This window comes from Dermochelys coriacea, chromosome 1 (genome assembly GCF_009764565.3).
Source record: "Dermochelys coriacea isolate rDerCor1 chromosome 1, rDerCor1.pri.v4, whole genome shotgun sequence".
Taxonomy (NCBI): Eukaryota; Metazoa; Chordata; order Testudines; family Dermochelyidae; genus Dermochelys; species Dermochelys coriacea.
The window spans coordinates 208,100,545-208,118,192 of NC_050068.2; the positions used below are offsets into that span (position 1 = coordinate 208,100,545).

The window sequence follows — 17,648 nt, forward strand, 5'->3', positions numbered from 1 at the left end:
TTTCCTTCTCCTCCAGTTCTTTGGCCCTTGCCTCCATTTCTTTGTCCTTGGCCTCCATTTCTCCCCTGTGAGCAGCCTCTTGGTGTTGTTTTGCCTCTTTTGCTGCCTCCATTCTGGCTAACTCCAATTTGTGCAGTGTCTTGGTTTCTGTCATCTTTACCTCTCTGTTTTTTACTAACTTTACACCCGAAGATTAGAAATAAAATAAAAAAAACTTGGCTTGTAAAATTTTGCTGTGTTGTAATAGGATACCTATATTCTCTGATAGTGATTGTCAGCCTACAGAAAAATAATAAAAAAAACAAAACAAAAACCTAACACCTTTGGCTCTAGGCAAATAGGCAGAAAACCCCTCTAGTTGCTCTTAGGTAAAAAAAAAAAACTTCAGGTCTGTGAAGACTTGTGAATTTCCCTGCAGGAGGTTAACTATCCTGCCTTTAGGTAGAGAAAACTTCAGCTCACAAAAGACAATTCCCTTTTATCTCTGCTCTGGCCCCAAAGCAGAGAGAAAGACTCCAACTATTTCCAGTTGGAAACCTGCTTTTCAGCAGCCCAAAGGAAAAAAAATTCCCTTTTAAAATCTGTGTTTCTGGTTCAAAAAATCTCAAATTGATCACAAAATGATTTCAAGTTAATCCCACCGCTCTGCCACCATTTCAAGATTCCTTCCCCACTCTGAAGTCTAGGGTACAGATGTGGGGACCTGCATGAAAACCTCCTAAGCTTACTTTTACCAGCTTAGGTTAAAACTTCCCCAAGGTACAAACTATTTTACCCTTTGCCCTTGGACTTCCACTGCCACCACCAAACATCTACCCGGGTTTATTTTTGAGAAACCGTTGTTTGGAAATGTCTTTCCCCCCAAAATCCTCACCAAAACCTTGCACCCCCCTTCCTGGGAAAGGTTTGATAAAAATCCTCACCAATTTGCATAGGTGACCACAGACCCAAACCCTTGGATCTTAAGGAAAATGAAAAAAGCATTCAGTTTCTTACAAGAAGTTTCTTAATAGAAGAAACAGTAAAAAGAATCACCTCTGTAAAATCAGGATGGTAAATACCTTACAAGGTAATTAGAATCAAAACATAGAGAATCCCTCTAGGCAAAACCTTAAGTTACAAAAAGACACAAAGACAGGAATATCCATTCTATTCAGCACAGCTTATTTCCTCAGCCGTTTAAAGATATCATAATCTAACGCATATCTAGCTAGATTACTTAGTAAGTTCTAAGACTCCATTCCTGTTCTGTCCCCAACAAAAGCATCACACAGACAGACAGACCCTTTGTTTCTCCCTCCCTCTAAGCTTTTGAAAGTATCTTGTCTCCTCATTGGTCATTTTGGTTAGGTGCTAGTGAGGTTATCCTAGCTTCTTAACCCTTTACAGGTGAAAGGGTTTTTTCTCTGGCCAGGAGGGATTTTAAAGATGTTTACCCTTCCCTTTATTTTTATGACAGAGTCTATTATGTATGGGAAAGACAATCTTTCCACTTTCCTTCACCTAAGAAATATTCATATAGCTGGACATGTTCTGAAGCTAGTATCCGGGAAAATATAGACGTTGTTACACTTCATCATGGACTGACCATTAACTCCAGTAGTTTGGAGTTATAATGCTTTTATTCTGCCATGGCAAAGGATCTGTTCTGATGGTCTGTCCTTTTTACTTAAAAACACCTGATAGATTTAATAGACTCAGAGAAATGTAGGACTGGAAGGGACTTCAAGAGTTCATCTACTCCACCCACCTGTGTTGAGGTAGGATTAACATAACTAGATCTTCCGTGACAAGTGTTTGGCTAGCCTGGTCTTAAAAACCTCCAGTGATGGAGATTCCACAATATCCCTAGGTAACCTGTTCCAGTGCTTCACTATCTTTATAGTTAGAAAATTTTTCCTAATATCAATCCTAAATTATCTCTGTTCCGGATTAAACCCATTACTTCTTGTCCTACCTTCAATGGATATGAAGAACAACTGATCACACTTCTCTTTATAACACCCTTTTACATATTTGAAGACTGTTATCAAGTCCCCTTCAGCCTTCTTTTCTATAGATTAAATATGCTCAATTCTTTCAACAATTCCTCATAGATCAGGTTTTCTAAACCTCTTATCATTTTTGTTGCTCTCCTCCTCTCTTCAATTTGCCCACATCTTAAAATGCGGTGCCCAAAACTGGTTTCGGTGCTCCAGCAGAGACCTTGCAAACATCAATTAAAGTGGAACAATTACCTTCCATGTCCTACATATGACACTGCTGTTAATACACCCTAGAATTACATTTGCCTTTTTTGCAGCAGCATAATACGAAAAAATTTGAATCTCTATTCCTGTTGTAAACCCTAAGTCCACACATACAGAGCATGTATTTGGGGAGTGGCCCTCCCCAAGGCATTTCAGAAACCTGGAGTGAGGGTCACTCTTTAGCATTGACTTCTTGCAGCCAGTGCATGCCTTAAAGTCCAAAGACTGAGGCATGCCCTGGTACTGGGAGTCAGTACCCAGAATATGTGAGAACCAACACTTTAAGTAAGAAATGGAACTTACTGTAAAGCTCTACTAACTAACTATTATGAATACACTAACTATATACAAAAAAGGGAGAAAGGAGAACATTTGCTAAGCAAGTCAACATGCTACAACATGAGCAGTAAGAAGGAACTGAGGAAGGCTGGGGCAGATCTACCCTTTATGTTATTACACATTGGCATGGGGCAGCAGAGGGTGCATGCGCCATCCCAGCAGGTGCTGCTAAGGGGAAAAAATCTCCCACTCTTGTGCACACAGTTGAAGTGGAATGGACTTGTGCAATCATTAGAAGAATGGATGCCCTGACTTCAGAGAAAAGTAGCAATTGGAGAGACCAGGTGGGTGAGGTAATCTTTTATTAGACCAACTACTGTTGGTGAGAGAGACAAGCTTTTTAGTTCCACAAAGGTCTTCTTCAGGTCTGGGAAAGGTGACCAGAGTGTCACAGCTAAATAAAATGTGGAACATATGGTTTAGCATAAGTAATTAACATATATTGTAAGTAAGGCTACATTTTTGTTTTGGGTATTTTCAGTAAAAATCATGGACGGCTCATGGGCAGTAAACAAAAATTCATGGCCCGTGACCTGTCCATGACTTGTACTACATACACCTAGCTAAAACTTGGGCTGCGGGACTGCAGGTGCTCTGGGAGAGTGATCGGGTGGGAGAGGGTGCCATGGATGCTGTGGGGGGGTGGCCTGGGACCCCCACTGGTGCTGGGGGGGAGAAGTGGGCAGCGCATGGCCCAGGACCTCTGCTGGTGCTGGGGGGCAGGACCTGGAGGTGGCGCACGGCCAGGGACTACTGCTGGTGCTGGGAGTGCAGGGTTGGTGGGGCTGCCAGGCTCTCTACCAGGCTCCATGCAGCTCCCCCTGGTCCCTCCGCCTAGGAGCTCTAGGGACATGCCGGCTGTTTCCAGGGTGTCCCCCTCACGGAGCTGAAAGTAACACAGAAGACTTACCAGTACGGGGACCTGGCTCCTGGCCCCCGGAAGGGGTGGGGCCTCGGGTGGAATGGGCATGGCCTCGGGCAGAAATGGGGAGGGGCTGGGGGTCAGCCTATCTGCACTGTCTGGCCCACACCGCCAGGGGCTCCGGCAGTGATTTTAAAGGGTCTGGGGCTCTGGCCACTGCTGCAATAGCTGCCCCAGGCCCTTTTACATTGCTGGGCCCCAGGGCAGCTGCCCTTTTTATCCCACCCCCATCCCCCACCCCCTGGTCGGCTGTGTATGTGCTGGTACTGGCGGCCACATCTTACCAGTACGCTGTACCGGACTACTTTCACCTCGACCCCCACCAGGTAAGCACCACCCTGCATCCCAACCCCCAGCCCTGAACCCCCTCCCACACCCAAAGTGCCCCAGCAGCAGCTGGCACGACGGGCCCAGGGGCTGCCTGATCTGCTCGGGCAGCCCCACAACCAGCTACACAGGCCGCTGCAGAAGTCAGACATGGAGGCTTAATTGTAAGAGACCATTCAAGGTGATGTGGCCAGTTAACACCTCTGCAGTCACAGGACAAAAAAGGGGGAGTTAGTGGGTTACTGGTTGTTGTAATAAGCTCCCAGGTTTGTCTTTTGAAGGTGTTGTGTATGTTTCCTTTGAGGATGAGGATTGAGAGGTCATATATGGATTGATTGTATTGTGAAAAGTATTAACCCATGGGTGATATGGTGTTTTTGTCTTTTATCATTTTTCTGTGCGAGTTCATTCAAGAGTGTAATGATTGTCTGGTTTCACTCACATAGTTGTTATTGGGGCATTTAGTGCACTGGGTGAGGTATAACACATGTTGTGATAGGCATGTGTAGGACCCCTTGATCTTGAAAGGTGTGTTGTGGGAGATATTGCTCATTGTAGCAGTGGAGATATGTCTGCAGGTTTTTTGTTCTGACAGAGTCTGGTGCCGCTTTGATTTGGTGTATCCTGGTCTGTGGGGAACTTGCTTCTGATGATGAGCTGTTGGGGAACGGGGGATTGTTTGAAGGCCAGAAAAGGGGGTTCGGGAAGACTCCTCCACTTTCGGACAATTCACAGTTCCCAGTCATGTGTTAAAGAAGAAGCCCCTTCAACTTCACCTTTGTCTTTTCTACATCCCCAACTACACACTACGTAAGGACCTGATCCTGCTGCTATTGAGGTCAATGGTAAAACTCTTACTAACTTCAGTGGGAACATGATTAGGCAATAAAATAGTAGTTCTCAACCTTTGGAGCTACCATATCAGTGTACTCGGCTAAAGCATCAGATGAGCCAGGCTAATGACCAGGTGTGTTTTCCAGTGCCCTACCTCCTATTACAATATTCTGCTGTGCATACTCTATCCTAATATGGACAGAGCTTGTGATGCTCTTGTGATTGTTAGACTGGGGTATTGGCCAGCCCAAGTTCACAAATGAAAGGAAGGCAGACAACAGTGGCATACTGAGCCCTGGTCTACACTAGGAGTTGAGGTCGAATTTAGTAGCGTTAAATCGATTTAACCCTGCACCCGTCCACACGACGAAGCCCTTTTTTTCGACTTAAAGGGCTCTTAAAATTGATTTCCTTACTCCACCCCTGACAAGGGGATTAGCGCTGAAATCGGGCTTGCTGGGTCGAATTTGGGGTACTGTGGACGCAATTAGATGGTATTGGCCTCCGGGAGCTATCCCAGAGTGCTCCATTGTGACCGCTCTGGACAGCACTCTCAACTCAGGTACACTGGCCAGGTAGAAGGGAAAAGGCCCACGAACTTTTGAATTTCATTTCCTGTTTGGCCAGCATGGCAAGCTGCAGGTGAATGCAGAGCTCATCAGCAGAGGTGACCATGATGGAGTCCCAGAATCGCAAAAGAGCTCCAGCATGGACCGAATGGGAGATATAAGATCTGATCGCTGTATGGGGAGAGGAATCCATGCTATCCGAACTCCGTTCCAGTTTTCGAAATGCCAAAACATTTGTCAAAATCTCCCAGGGCATGAAGGACAGAGGCCATAACAGGAACCCGAAGCAGTGACATGTGAAACTTAAGGAGCTGAGGCAAGCCTACCAGAAAACCAGAGAGGTCAGAGCCCAAAACATGCCGCTTTTATGATGAGCTGCATGCCATTTTAGGGGGTTCAGCCACCACTACCCCAACCATGTTGTTTGATTCCTTCAATGAAGATGGAGGTAATATGGAAGCAGATTTTGAGGATGACCAAGATGATGATGATGATGAGGTTGTAGATAACTCATAGCAAGCAAGTGGAGAAATCGGTTTTCCCAACAGCCAGGAACTCTTTCTCACCCTGGACCTGGAGCCAGTACCCCCCAAACCCATCCAAGGCTGCCTCCCGGACCGCCAGGCGGAGAAGGGACCTCTGGTGAGTGTACCTTTTTCAATAATATACATGGTTTAAAAGCAAGGGTGTTTAATGATTAATTTGCCCTGGCATTCGCGGCCAGTACAGCTACTGGAAAAGTCTGTTATTGTGTCTGGGGATGGAGCAGAAATCCTCCAGGGACAGCTCTATAAAGCTCTCCTGGATGTACTCCCAAAGCCTTTGCAAAAGGTTTCTGGGAGGGCAGCCTTATTCCGTCCACCAGGGTAGGGCACTTTACTACGCCAGGCCAGTAGCACATAGTCGGGAATCACTGCAGAACAAAGCATTGCAGGGTATGTTTGCTGGCATTCAAACAACATCCGTTCTTTATCTCTCTGTGTTATCCTCAAGAGAGTGATATCATTCATTGTCACCTGGTTGAAATAGAGTGCTTTTCTTAAGGGGACATTCAAAGGTGGCCATTCCTGCTGGGCTGTTTGCCTGTGGCTGAACAGAAATGTTCCGCTCTTAGACACAGGGAGGAGGGAGGGCCTAGCCACGTTGTGGGGGGAGGCAAAATGCGACCTTGTAACAAAAGCACATGTGCTATGTATGTAATGTTAACAGAAAGGTTTACCGTGAAAAAGCGTACCCATTGTTCTATAAAATGTGTCTTTTTAAATACCACTGTCCCTTTTTTTTCCTCCACCAGCTGCATGTGTTTCAAGGATCACAGGATCTTCTCCTTCCCAGAGGCTAGCGAAGATTAGAAGGTGAAAAAAACGCACTCGTGATGAAATGTTCTCTGAACTCATGTTGTCCTCACACACTAACAGAGCACAGATGAATGCATGGATGCAGACAATGTCAGAGTGCAGGAAAGGACAAAATGACCGGGAGGAGAGGTGGTGGGCTGAAGAGAGTAAGTGGTGGGCTGAAGAGAGGGCTGAAGCTGAAAGGTGGCGGCAGCGTGATGAGAGGAGGCAGGATTCAATGCTGAGGCTGCTGGAGGATCAAATTAATATGCTCCAGCATATGGTTGAGCTGCAGGAAAGGCAGCAGGAGCACAGATCGCTGCTACAGCCCCTGTGTAACCAACCACCCTCCTCCCCAAGTTCCATAGCCTCCTCACCAAGATGCCCAAGAATGCGGTGGGGGGGCCTCTGGCCACCCAGCCACTCCACCCCAGAGGATTGCCCAAGCAACAGAAGACTGGCATTCAATAAGTTTTAAAGCTTTAAACTTTTAAAGTGCTGTGTGGCCTTGTGCTTCCCTCCTGGGCTACCTTGGCAGTTATCCCCCTATTTGTGTGATAAATTAATAAAGAATGCATGAATGTGAAGCAACAATGACTTTATTGCCTCTGCAAGCGGTGATTGAAGGGAGGAGGGGAAGATGGTTAGCTTACAGGGAAGTAGAGTGAACCAAGGGGCGAGGGGTTTCATCGAGGAGAAATAAACAGAACTTTCACACCGTAGCCTGGCCAGTCATGAAACTGGTTTTCAAAGCTTCTCTGAAGCGCAGTGCGCCCTCCTGTGCTCTTCTAACTGTCCTGGTGTCTGGCTGCGCGTAACCAGCGGCCAGGTGATTTGCCTCAACCTCCCACCTGCCATAAACGTCTCCCCCTTACTCTCACAGAAATTGTGGAGCGCACAGCAAGCAGTAATAACAGTGGGAATACTGGTTTAGCTGAGGTCTAACCAAGTCAGTAAACTGCGCCAGCATGCTTTTAAATGTCCAAATGCACATTCTACCACCATTCTGCATTTGCTCAGCCTGTAGTTGAACAGCTCCTGACTACTGTCCATGGTGCCTGTGTATGGCTTCATGAGCCATGGCATTAAGGGGTAGGCTGGGTTCCCAAGAATAACTATAGGCATTTCAACTTCCTCAACGGTTGTTTTCTGGTTTGGGAATTTTGCAGCCCTTCCTGCAGCTTTTGAAACAGACTAGAGTTCCTGAAGATGCGAGCGTCATGTACCTTTCCCGGCCATCCCATGTTGATGTTGGTGAAACGTCCCTTGTGATCCACCAGTGCTTGCAGCACTATTGAAAAGTACCCCTTGCGCTTTATATACTCGCTGGCTTGGTGCTCCAATGCCAAGATAGGAATATGGGTTCTGTCTATGACCCCACAACAGGTAGGGAATCCCATTGCAGCAAAGCCATCCACTATGACCTGCACATTTCCCAGAGTCACTACCCTTGATCAGCAGATCTTTGATTGCGTTGGCTACTTGCATCACAGCAGCCCCCACAGTAGATTTGCCCACTCCAAATAGATTCCCGACTGACCGGTATCTGTCTGGTGTTGCAAGCTTCCACAGGGCTATTGCCACTCGCTTCTCAACTGTGAGGACTACTCTCATCTTGGTATTCTTGCGCCTCAGGGCATGGGAAAGCAAGTCACAAAGTTCCATGAAAGTGCCCTCATGCATGCGAAAGTTTCGTAGCCACTGGGAATCGTCCCAGACCTGTAACACTATGCGGTCCCACCATTCTGTGCTTGTTTCCCGGGCCCAGAATTGGCGTTCCACAGCATGAACCTGCCCCATTAGCACCATGATGCCCACATTGCCAGGGCCCGTGCTTTGAGAGAAGTCTGTGTCCATGTCCTCATCACTCTTGTCACCGCGCTGATGTCGTCTACTCGCCCGGTTTTGCTTTGCCAGGTTCTGGTGCTACATATACTGCTGGATAATGCGTGTGGTGTTTAATGTGCTCCTAATTGCCAAAGTGATCTGAGCAGGCTCCATGCTTGCCGTGGTATGGTGTCTGCACAGAAAAAAGGTGCAGAACGATTGTCTGCCGTTGCTCTGACGGAGGGAGGGGCGACTGATGACATGGCTTACAGGTTTGGCTTACAGGGAATTAAAATCAACAAAGGGGGTGGCTTTATGTCAAGGAGAAACAAAAACAACTATCATACAGAATGGCCCCCGTAAGGATTGAACTCAAACCCTGGGTTTAGCAGGCCAATGCTCAACCCACTGAGCTATCCCTCCCCCCAGTATTTCAGGCAGGACTGACTCTCCATTAAACTTTTCAAGGTGCCCCTGACAGACCTCACCAAAACGATTGTCGGCTGTTGATTTCACGGAGGGAGGGAGGGGGGAGCAAATGAATACAAAACAAATCTGGTTTCTTGTTTTGATCCAGTCCATCTATCTTTTACATCTTTGGCTGGCAGCAGACGGTGCAGTAGGACTGCAAGCCATCCTCATCTCCTGGCTGCTCAGCAGAAGACGGTGCAATAGGACTGCTAGCCATCCTCATCTCCTGCCTGCTCAGCAGAAGATGGTGCAATAGGACTACTAGCCATCCTCATCTCCTGCCTGCTTGCTATGAGACGGTACAATAGGACTGCCGGCAGGACTAAAGAGAATGACCTGGTCGAGTTACTCCTATTTTAGTCCCTGCGCCCATGTCTGCCCAGGCGCTCCTGACTGACCTTACCGAGATGGCCAGGAGCACCTCGGACATGACGATGATGGTTATCAGGCCTATTGCACTGTCTGCTGCCACAAGGCAATGGGTTGCTGCTGTGTAGCAATGCAGTACCGTGTCTGACAGCACCCGGGAGACGTACGGTGACAGTGAGCTGAGTGGGCTCCAAGCTTGCCGTGGTATGGCGTCTGCACAGGTAACTCAGGAAAAAAGGTGCGAAACAATTGTCTGCCGTTGCTTTCATGGAGGGAGGGCCTGACGACATGTACCCAGAACCACCCGCGACAATGTTTTTGCCCCATTAGGCATTGGGATCTCAACCCAGAATTCCAATGGGTGGCGGAGACTGTGGGAACTGTGGGATAGCAACCCACAGTGCAATGCTCCAGAAGTCGATGCTAGCCTCGGTACTGTGGAAGCATTCCGCCAAGTTAATGCACTTAGAGCATTTTGTGTGGGGACACACACAATCGACTATATAAAAAGAATTTCTAAAAAAACGACTTCTATAAATTCGACCTTATTTCATAGTGTAGACATACCCTGAGACTCAGCAGGGAGGCTTATCATTAAGGTTGAGTGGGGAACTTTAGAGTATGTGACGCAGAAGCCTGAACACCAGAAGTGGCATGCAGACCTATGGTTGGGAATGGCTGCTGTACTGCAATCAAAATTACCATCATGTATACAAAAGAATATTCAATTGTTTAATAAAATGCTTCTCTGTTTTTTTAAAGATGTAATGTGAATTTTCACAGTCCACTATAGTATGGATACTATTTTAGCAGAAGATAAGAAGTACATTTTTAGTAATTCTTGGGAAAATTGTCTTGGAAGAACTGAAACTGAATGTATACTCAGACAAATGGCTTACCACAACCCACACAGAGAAACATCTGATTAAATGTTTTCATAGTTTAAAGGGTGAAAAATGCTGAAATTATTTTCTGATCAGAGGAGGGTTTCACTTTCAGGTGTATGATATTTTCAATGACGTTTTAAATGAAAAAAGATACTCTTATTAGCTCTTGGTGTTTTCTTTGTGGGTTATGAAGCAATTGCTTCCAGCTGGTGAATATATTTATTGAAAGTCTGACAGAAATTCCTCATTATGCGTACACATGGTCTGACACAAAATGAGAATTTCCATAATCACCTATGTAAATTAAGAAAAATATTATTTCTTGGAAAACCAAGAAGATTCCTTAGCAAATCACATTTTCTTTGGCTCAAACTAATTTGCTGGTTTTGCTAAGCTAGTTAATAAAAATACTCGGGATTTTCTTACTACACTGGTCTGTTTTCACATAAGTAAAAAAGTGCAGAGACCTCCTTTCATTTTGAAATTTGAATCATAACATATATTTGACAATGTAACCTCAGCTCAACTCCTCGTGAAAATTCCCCACTATGTTAAAAAAGTCAGGGCTGGATGCAACAGATTATTGAGGGGTGTATGAAAGAAAGTGGTGTATGAAAGATATAAGAACTCCCACTGTGGGCTCTCAAATATCCTCTTCTGTCTGCTTGCTTTACCTGCTGCTTTTCCTGTAGCTCCATAGTAGCTCAAGGACAGCTGGATTCCATTTTCCAAAGTGGCTGAAAAAGATCCAAACTTGCTCACAGCTTTCTTTTGATTTATTAATTTTCCTTAAAAAAAAAAAAGAAGACAAATGTGGATTTAAAGAGGAAAAAATACATATATGAATTGCTGAACTGTAATCTATTGGCTACTATGTGCACCGCTACCTGCTTGTGGTTGGACTGTGTAAACCCCCTACTACTAGTGACAACCAGTCTCTTTATGTTACTGGAGCCAAACATCCTCGGCTCCTTCCCCTATTCTGCATATGCAGCTTAGCTGACAGCCATGTCATTTTTATATTTGCAGGCATGGATTTGCTACCTCACAAATTGTGTAACATGCAGAGCACCTCAGGGATCAACCTCACAAACTTTTCCAAGTTTCAGAGTAGCAGCCGTGTTAGTCTGTATTCGCAAAAAGAAAAGGAGTACTTGTGGCACCTTAGAGACTAACAAATTTATTAGAGCATAAGCTTTCGTGAGCTACAGCTCACTTCATCGGATGCATTTGGTGGAAAAAACAGAGGAGAGATTTATATACACACACACAGAGAACATGAAACAATGGGTTTATCATACACACTGTAAGGAGAGTGATCACTTAAGATAAGCCATCACCAACAGCAGGGGGGGGAAGGAGGAAAACCTTTCATGGTGACAAGCAGGTAGGCTAATTCCACTTCCTCGTGGCTGGACTTTACAAAAACTAGACAAGCCATTTACAAAACACACTTTGATTCTCTACAAAAGAAAAAGGACACTAAGCTATCTAAACTACTATATGCCACAAGGGGCCACAACAATGGTTCCCGTAACCCACCCAGCAATATTGTTAATCTATCCAACTTTACTCTTAGCCCAGCGGAAGAATCTGTCCTATCTCGGGGCCTCTCCTTTTGCCCCTCCACCCCCACGAACATGATACAGTTCTGTGGTGACCTAGAATCCTATTTTCGACGTCTCAGACTCAAGGAATATTTCCAACACACCTCTGACCAACATATTAACCCACAGAGACCTTCCTGCCAACACTACAAAAAGAAGGATTCTGGGTGGACTCCTCCTGAAGGTCGAAACAGCAGCCTGGATTTCTACATAGACTGCTTCCGCCGACGTACACGAGCTGAAATTGTGGAAAAGCAGCATCGATTACCCCATAACCTCAGCCATGCAGAACACAGTGCCATCCACAGCCTCAGAAACAACTCTGACATCATAATCAAAAAGGCTGACAAAGGAGGTGCTGTCGTCATCATGAATAGGTCAGAGTATGAACAAGAGGCTACTAGGCAGCTCTCCAACACCACTTTCTACAAGCCATTACCCTCTGATCCCACTGAGAGTTACCAAAAGAAACTACAGCATTTGCTCAAGAAACTCCCTGAAAAAGCACAAGAACAAATCCGCACAGACACACCCCTGGAGCCAGGACCTGGGGTATTCTATCTGCTACCCAAGATCCATAAACCTGGAAATCCTGGACGCCCCATCATCTCAGGCATTGGCACCCTGACAGCAGGATTGTCTGGCTATGTAGACTCCCTCCTCAGGCCCTTCGTTACCAGCACTCCCAGCTATCTTCGAGACACCACCGATTTCCTGAGGAAACTACAGTCCATTGGTGATCTTCCTAAAAACACCATCCTAGCCACTATGGATGTAGAAGCCCTCTACACCAACATTCCACACAAAGATGGACTACAAGCCGTCAGGAACAGTATCCCCGATACTGTCACGGCTAACCTGGTGGCAGAACTTTGTGACTTTGTCCTGACCCATAACTATTTCACATTTGGTGACAATGTATACCTTGAAATCAGCGGCACTGCGATGGGTACCCGCGTGGCCCCACAGTATGCCAACATTTTTATGGCTGACTTAGAACAACGCTTCCTCAGCTCTCGTCCCCTAATGCCCCTACTCTACTTGCGCTACATTGATGACATCTTCATCATCTGGACCCATGGAAAAGAAGCTCTTGAGGAATTCCACCATGATTTCAACAATTTCCATCCCACCATCAACCTCAGCCTGGACCAGTCCACACAAGAGATCCACTTCCTGGACACTACGGTGCTAATAAGCGATGGTCACATAAACACCACCCTATATCGGAAACCTACTGACCGCTATTCCTACCTACATGCCTCTAGCTTTCATCCAGATCATACCACTCGATCCATTGTCTACAGCCAAGCGCTACGATATAACCGCATTTGCTCCAACCCCTCAGACAGAGACAAACACCTACAAGATCTCTATCATGCATTCCTACAACTACAGTACCCACCTGCTGAAGTGAAGAAACAGATTGACAGAGCCAGAAGAGTACCCAGAAGTCACCTACTACAGGACAGGCCCAACAAAGAAAACAACAGAACGCCACTAGCCATCACCTTCAGCCCCCAACTAAAACCCCTCCAACGCATCATCAAGGATCTACAACCTATCCTGAAGGATGAGCCATCGCTCTCTCAGATCTTGGGAGACAGACCAGTCCTTGCTTACAGACAGCCCCCCAATCTGAAGCAAATACTCACCAGCAACCACACACCACACAACAGAACCACTAACCCAGGAACCTATCCTTGCAACAAAGCCCGTTGCCAACTCTGTCCACATATCTATTCAGGGGATACCATCATAGGGCCTAATCACATCAGCCACACTATCAGAGGCTCGTTCACCTGCGCATCTACCAATGTGATATATGCCATCATGTGCCAGCAATGCCCCTCTGCCATGTACATTGGCCAAACTGGACAGTCTCTACGTAAAAGAATGAATGGACACAAATCAGACGTCAAGAATTATAACATTCAAAAACCAGTTGGAGAACACTTCAATCTCTCTGGTCACTCGATCACAGACCTAAGAGTGGCTATACTTCAACAAAAAAGCTTCAAAAACAGACTCCAACGAGAGACTGCTGAATTGGAATTAATTTGCAAACTGGATACAATTAACTTAGGCTTGAATAGAGACTGGGAATGGATGAGTCTTTACACAAAGTAAAACTATTTCCCCATGGTATTTCTCCCTCCCACCCCACCCCCCACTGTTCCTCTGATATTCTTGTTAACTGCTGGAATTAGCCTACCTGCTTGTCACCATGAAAGGTTTTCCTCCTTCCCCCCCCTGCTGTTGGTGATGGCTTATCTTAAGTGATCACTCTCCTTACAGTGTGTATGATAAACCCATTGTTTCATGTTCTCTGTGTGTGTGTATATAAATCTCTCCTCTGTTTTTTCCACCAAATGCATCCGATGAAGTGAGCTGTAGCTCACGAAAGCTTATGCTCTAATAAATTTGTTTGTCTCTAAAGTTTTCCAAATCCTTCATTAACCTACATCCTATCATACAGGATCCTTTTGCAAACAGTTTAGGGCCAAATTCTACCTTTATATATATCAGGATAAGTAAGGAGCAGCTCCACTGACTTCAATGAGACTTTTGCCTGAATAAATAAAAAGAAAGGATTTGCTGTCCTTAATTGCACTACTGGATCAGACCGTTGGTTCATCTACTCCATTATCTAAGCATGGCTTATACTTGATGATTTAAAGAAAGACAAAACAAAACAAGATCAAAAATACTTCTAGCTAGATGCAAAATGCTATATATTAATGATAAAAATTCTTTCCTAATCTCCGAAGCAACTAGCTGAAGCCCTGAAGCATGAAATGTGATCAAACACCAGGATGTATAATTATTAGTCATCATAAAATTATCCAACACTTTTTAAAATGAGGCTGAAATATATAACCTATAACCTCTTATTAAGATGAATTATGTAATATGTTAAATAATATTTTTAAAAATGTGTTTTAAATGTAAGCACCATTGTTTAATTGAATCATCCCTGTGCACTCATAGAATGAGATACTTTAAAAAGACAGGAACAGTCAGGTTTTTCTGGTAATTATTTTGCTTAATAATCTTCTATTATTTTAGTTATACATTTAGATTTTTTAAAAGGTCCTATCCTAGCTTATAGGTGCATGTTGTCTACTTTTATTACAAAAACTATAGACAGCTACAGTAACTGATTAAAAAATTCCCCACCCATGCAAAACAGAAGGACTGAGCATTTGTCCCCATTTACACAGTGGACAGTGGAAGCATGTGACTAGGAGAACTAGGCAGATGAAAAGATGGGCTAGTGAAGGAGAAACAGAGCTCAGGAACAGGTTTGCAGAGTTGGAAAATGAAGAAGGGGCACAGCAGGTGGTCACTGAAGGTGAAATGGCAAGGAAAAAGAGAAGATCAGATAGTCCTATTGGAAGAGGGCAAGAGTCAATGGAGATAACACCAAATATGAGCCCCAGGAGATACGGGATTGGTTGCAGAGGATTGCAAGGGACAATGGGAATCGAGAGGACTTGCGGCCAGATGGAACAGGGGATAGACTGGAGAATCGCACCATCGCCAGGAAAAGACAGGTCTACGTGACTGGGGGCTCCTTACTAAGAAGAACAGACAGGCCTGTAACAAGAGCTGATCCAGAGAACAGAAGGGTGTGCTGTCTGCTGGGTGCTAAGATATGGGATGTGGACCTGAGGCTGAAGAGGATCCTAACGGGAGCAGGAAAGAATCCATTGATTATCCTTCATGTGGAAACAAATGATATGGGTAGATTCTCGCTGGAACATATCAAGGGAGAGTATGCCAGGCGGGGAAGATGCTAAAGGAAATCGAGGCTCAGGTGATCTTCAGTGGGATTCTGCCTGTTCCTAGAGAAGGGCAACAAAAGTGTGACAAGATTATGATGCTCAACAGATGGCTCAGGCAGTGGTGCTATAAGGAGGGCTTTGGGATGTATGGCCACTGGGAAGCATTCATGGACAGAGGACTGTTCTCTCGGGATGGACTTCACCTGAGTAAGGAGGGAAATAGATTTCTAGGATGTAGGATGGCACAACTGATAAAGAGAGCTTTAAACTGGAAATTCAGGGGAGATGGTTGGGAGATGTCCAGGCAATGTCCACACCAGCTATTCTCTTTGAAAGGGAAGAAAACGAAGTAAGAAAGGATATAGCCATGGGTAGAAGAATGGACATAAGGTGGAAGGGCAGTGTACATATCAATCTAATAGGTAATTTGGCGGTAGAATGTCTGTACCCAATTGGGTAAAGAACGTGAGCAAAGCCAAACGGCAAAAATTAAGATGTTTGTACACTAATGCGAGGAGCCTAGGTAATAAAATGGAGGAACTAGAGCTACTGGTGCAGGAAGTGAAACCAGATATTATAGGGATAACAGAAACATGATGGAATAGTAGTCATGACTGGAGTACTGGTATTGAAGGGTATGTGCTGTTTAGGAAAGACAGAAATAAAGGCAAAGGTGGTGGAGTAGCATTGTATATTAATGATGAGGTAGACTGTAAAGAATAAGAAGTGATGGAATGGATAAGACAGAGTCTGTCTGGGCAAAAATCGCATTGGGGAAGAAAGCTACTAGAGCCTGCCCTGGAATAGTGCTTGGGGTGTACTATAGACCGCCAGGATCCGATGTGGATATGGATAGAGATCTCTTTAATGTTTTTAAAGAAGTAAATACTAATGGGAATTGTATGATCATGGGAGACTTTAACTTCCCAGATATAGACTGGAGGATAAGTGCTAGTAATAATAATAGGACTCAGATTTTCCTGGATATAGATTCATAGATTCATAGATACTAAGGTCAGAAGGGACCATTCTGATCATCTAGTCCGACCTCCTGCACAGCGCAGGCCACAGAATCTCACCCACCCACTCCTATGAAAAACCTCACCCATGTCTGAGCTATTGAAGTCCTTAAATCATGGTTCAAAGACTTCAAGGAGCAGAGAAGCCTCCCTCAAGTCAACCATGCCCCATGCTACAGAGGAAGACGAAAAACCTCCAGGGCCTCTCCAATCTGCCCTGGAGGAAAATTCCTTCCTGACCCCAAATATGGCAATCAGCTAAACTCTGAGTATATGGGCAAGATTCACCAGCCAGATACCCAGGAAAGAATTTTCTATAGTAACTCAGATCCCATCCATCTAATATCCCATCTCAGGGGATTTGGCCTATTTACCCTGAATATTTAAAGATCAATTATTTACCAAAATCCCATTATCCCATCATACCATCTCCTCCATAAACTTATCGAGTAGAATCTTAAAGCCAGATAGATCTTTTGCCCCCACTGCTTCCCTTGGAAGGCTATTCCAAAACTTCACTCCTCTGATGGTTAAAAACCTTCGTCTGATTTCAAGTCTAAACTTCCTGGTGGCCAGTTTATACCCATTTGTTCTTGTGTCCACATTGGTGCTGAGCTTAAATAATTCCTCTCCCTCTCCTGTATTTATCCCTCTGATATATTTATAGAGAGCAATCATATCTCCCCTCAACCTTCTTTTAGTTAGGCTAAACAAGCCAAGGTCCTTGAGTCTCCTATTCATGAGTGCCATCTACTGGATACCAAGGAAAACAGCAAGAAACGGAAAGAGCTAAAACTAAGCTCTCACTTGGCATGGGTCCAATAGGAATATGTGGTTGGCTCCCTCCTTTGAGCCCTGAAACTTGGGTATATAAACTGAAGACACCATGTGATGAAGAGAACTGACTGAACCCAACACAAGAAAGTGCAGAATCCTAAGTGCAACCGACCGATGCCCGTCCCAGACATGTGGAAAGGACTCTCCCCCATCCCAGGGTTAAGAGGGTAACAAGAAGTGTTGAGATTTCATTTCAATTATTGTATTTCCCTTTCTATTCTTTGACATAAAGGACCGTAGTTATCTTGCTGAGTCTATACTCTAGT

At 44.9% G+C, this 17,648-nt stretch overlaps 1 protein-coding gene across 1 annotated transcript in view; it reads right to left on the reverse strand.

Annotated features, from left to right (window-relative positions):
* SPAG17 (sperm associated antigen 17) overlaps positions 1-17,648 on the reverse strand; it is a 289,645-nt gene that overhangs the window by 83,002 nt on the left and 188,995 nt on the right. The window contains 1 exon segment of the mRNA XM_043512980.1: positions 10,806-10,919. Coding sequence (XP_043368915.1) covers positions 10,806-10,919 — 114 coding nt within the window.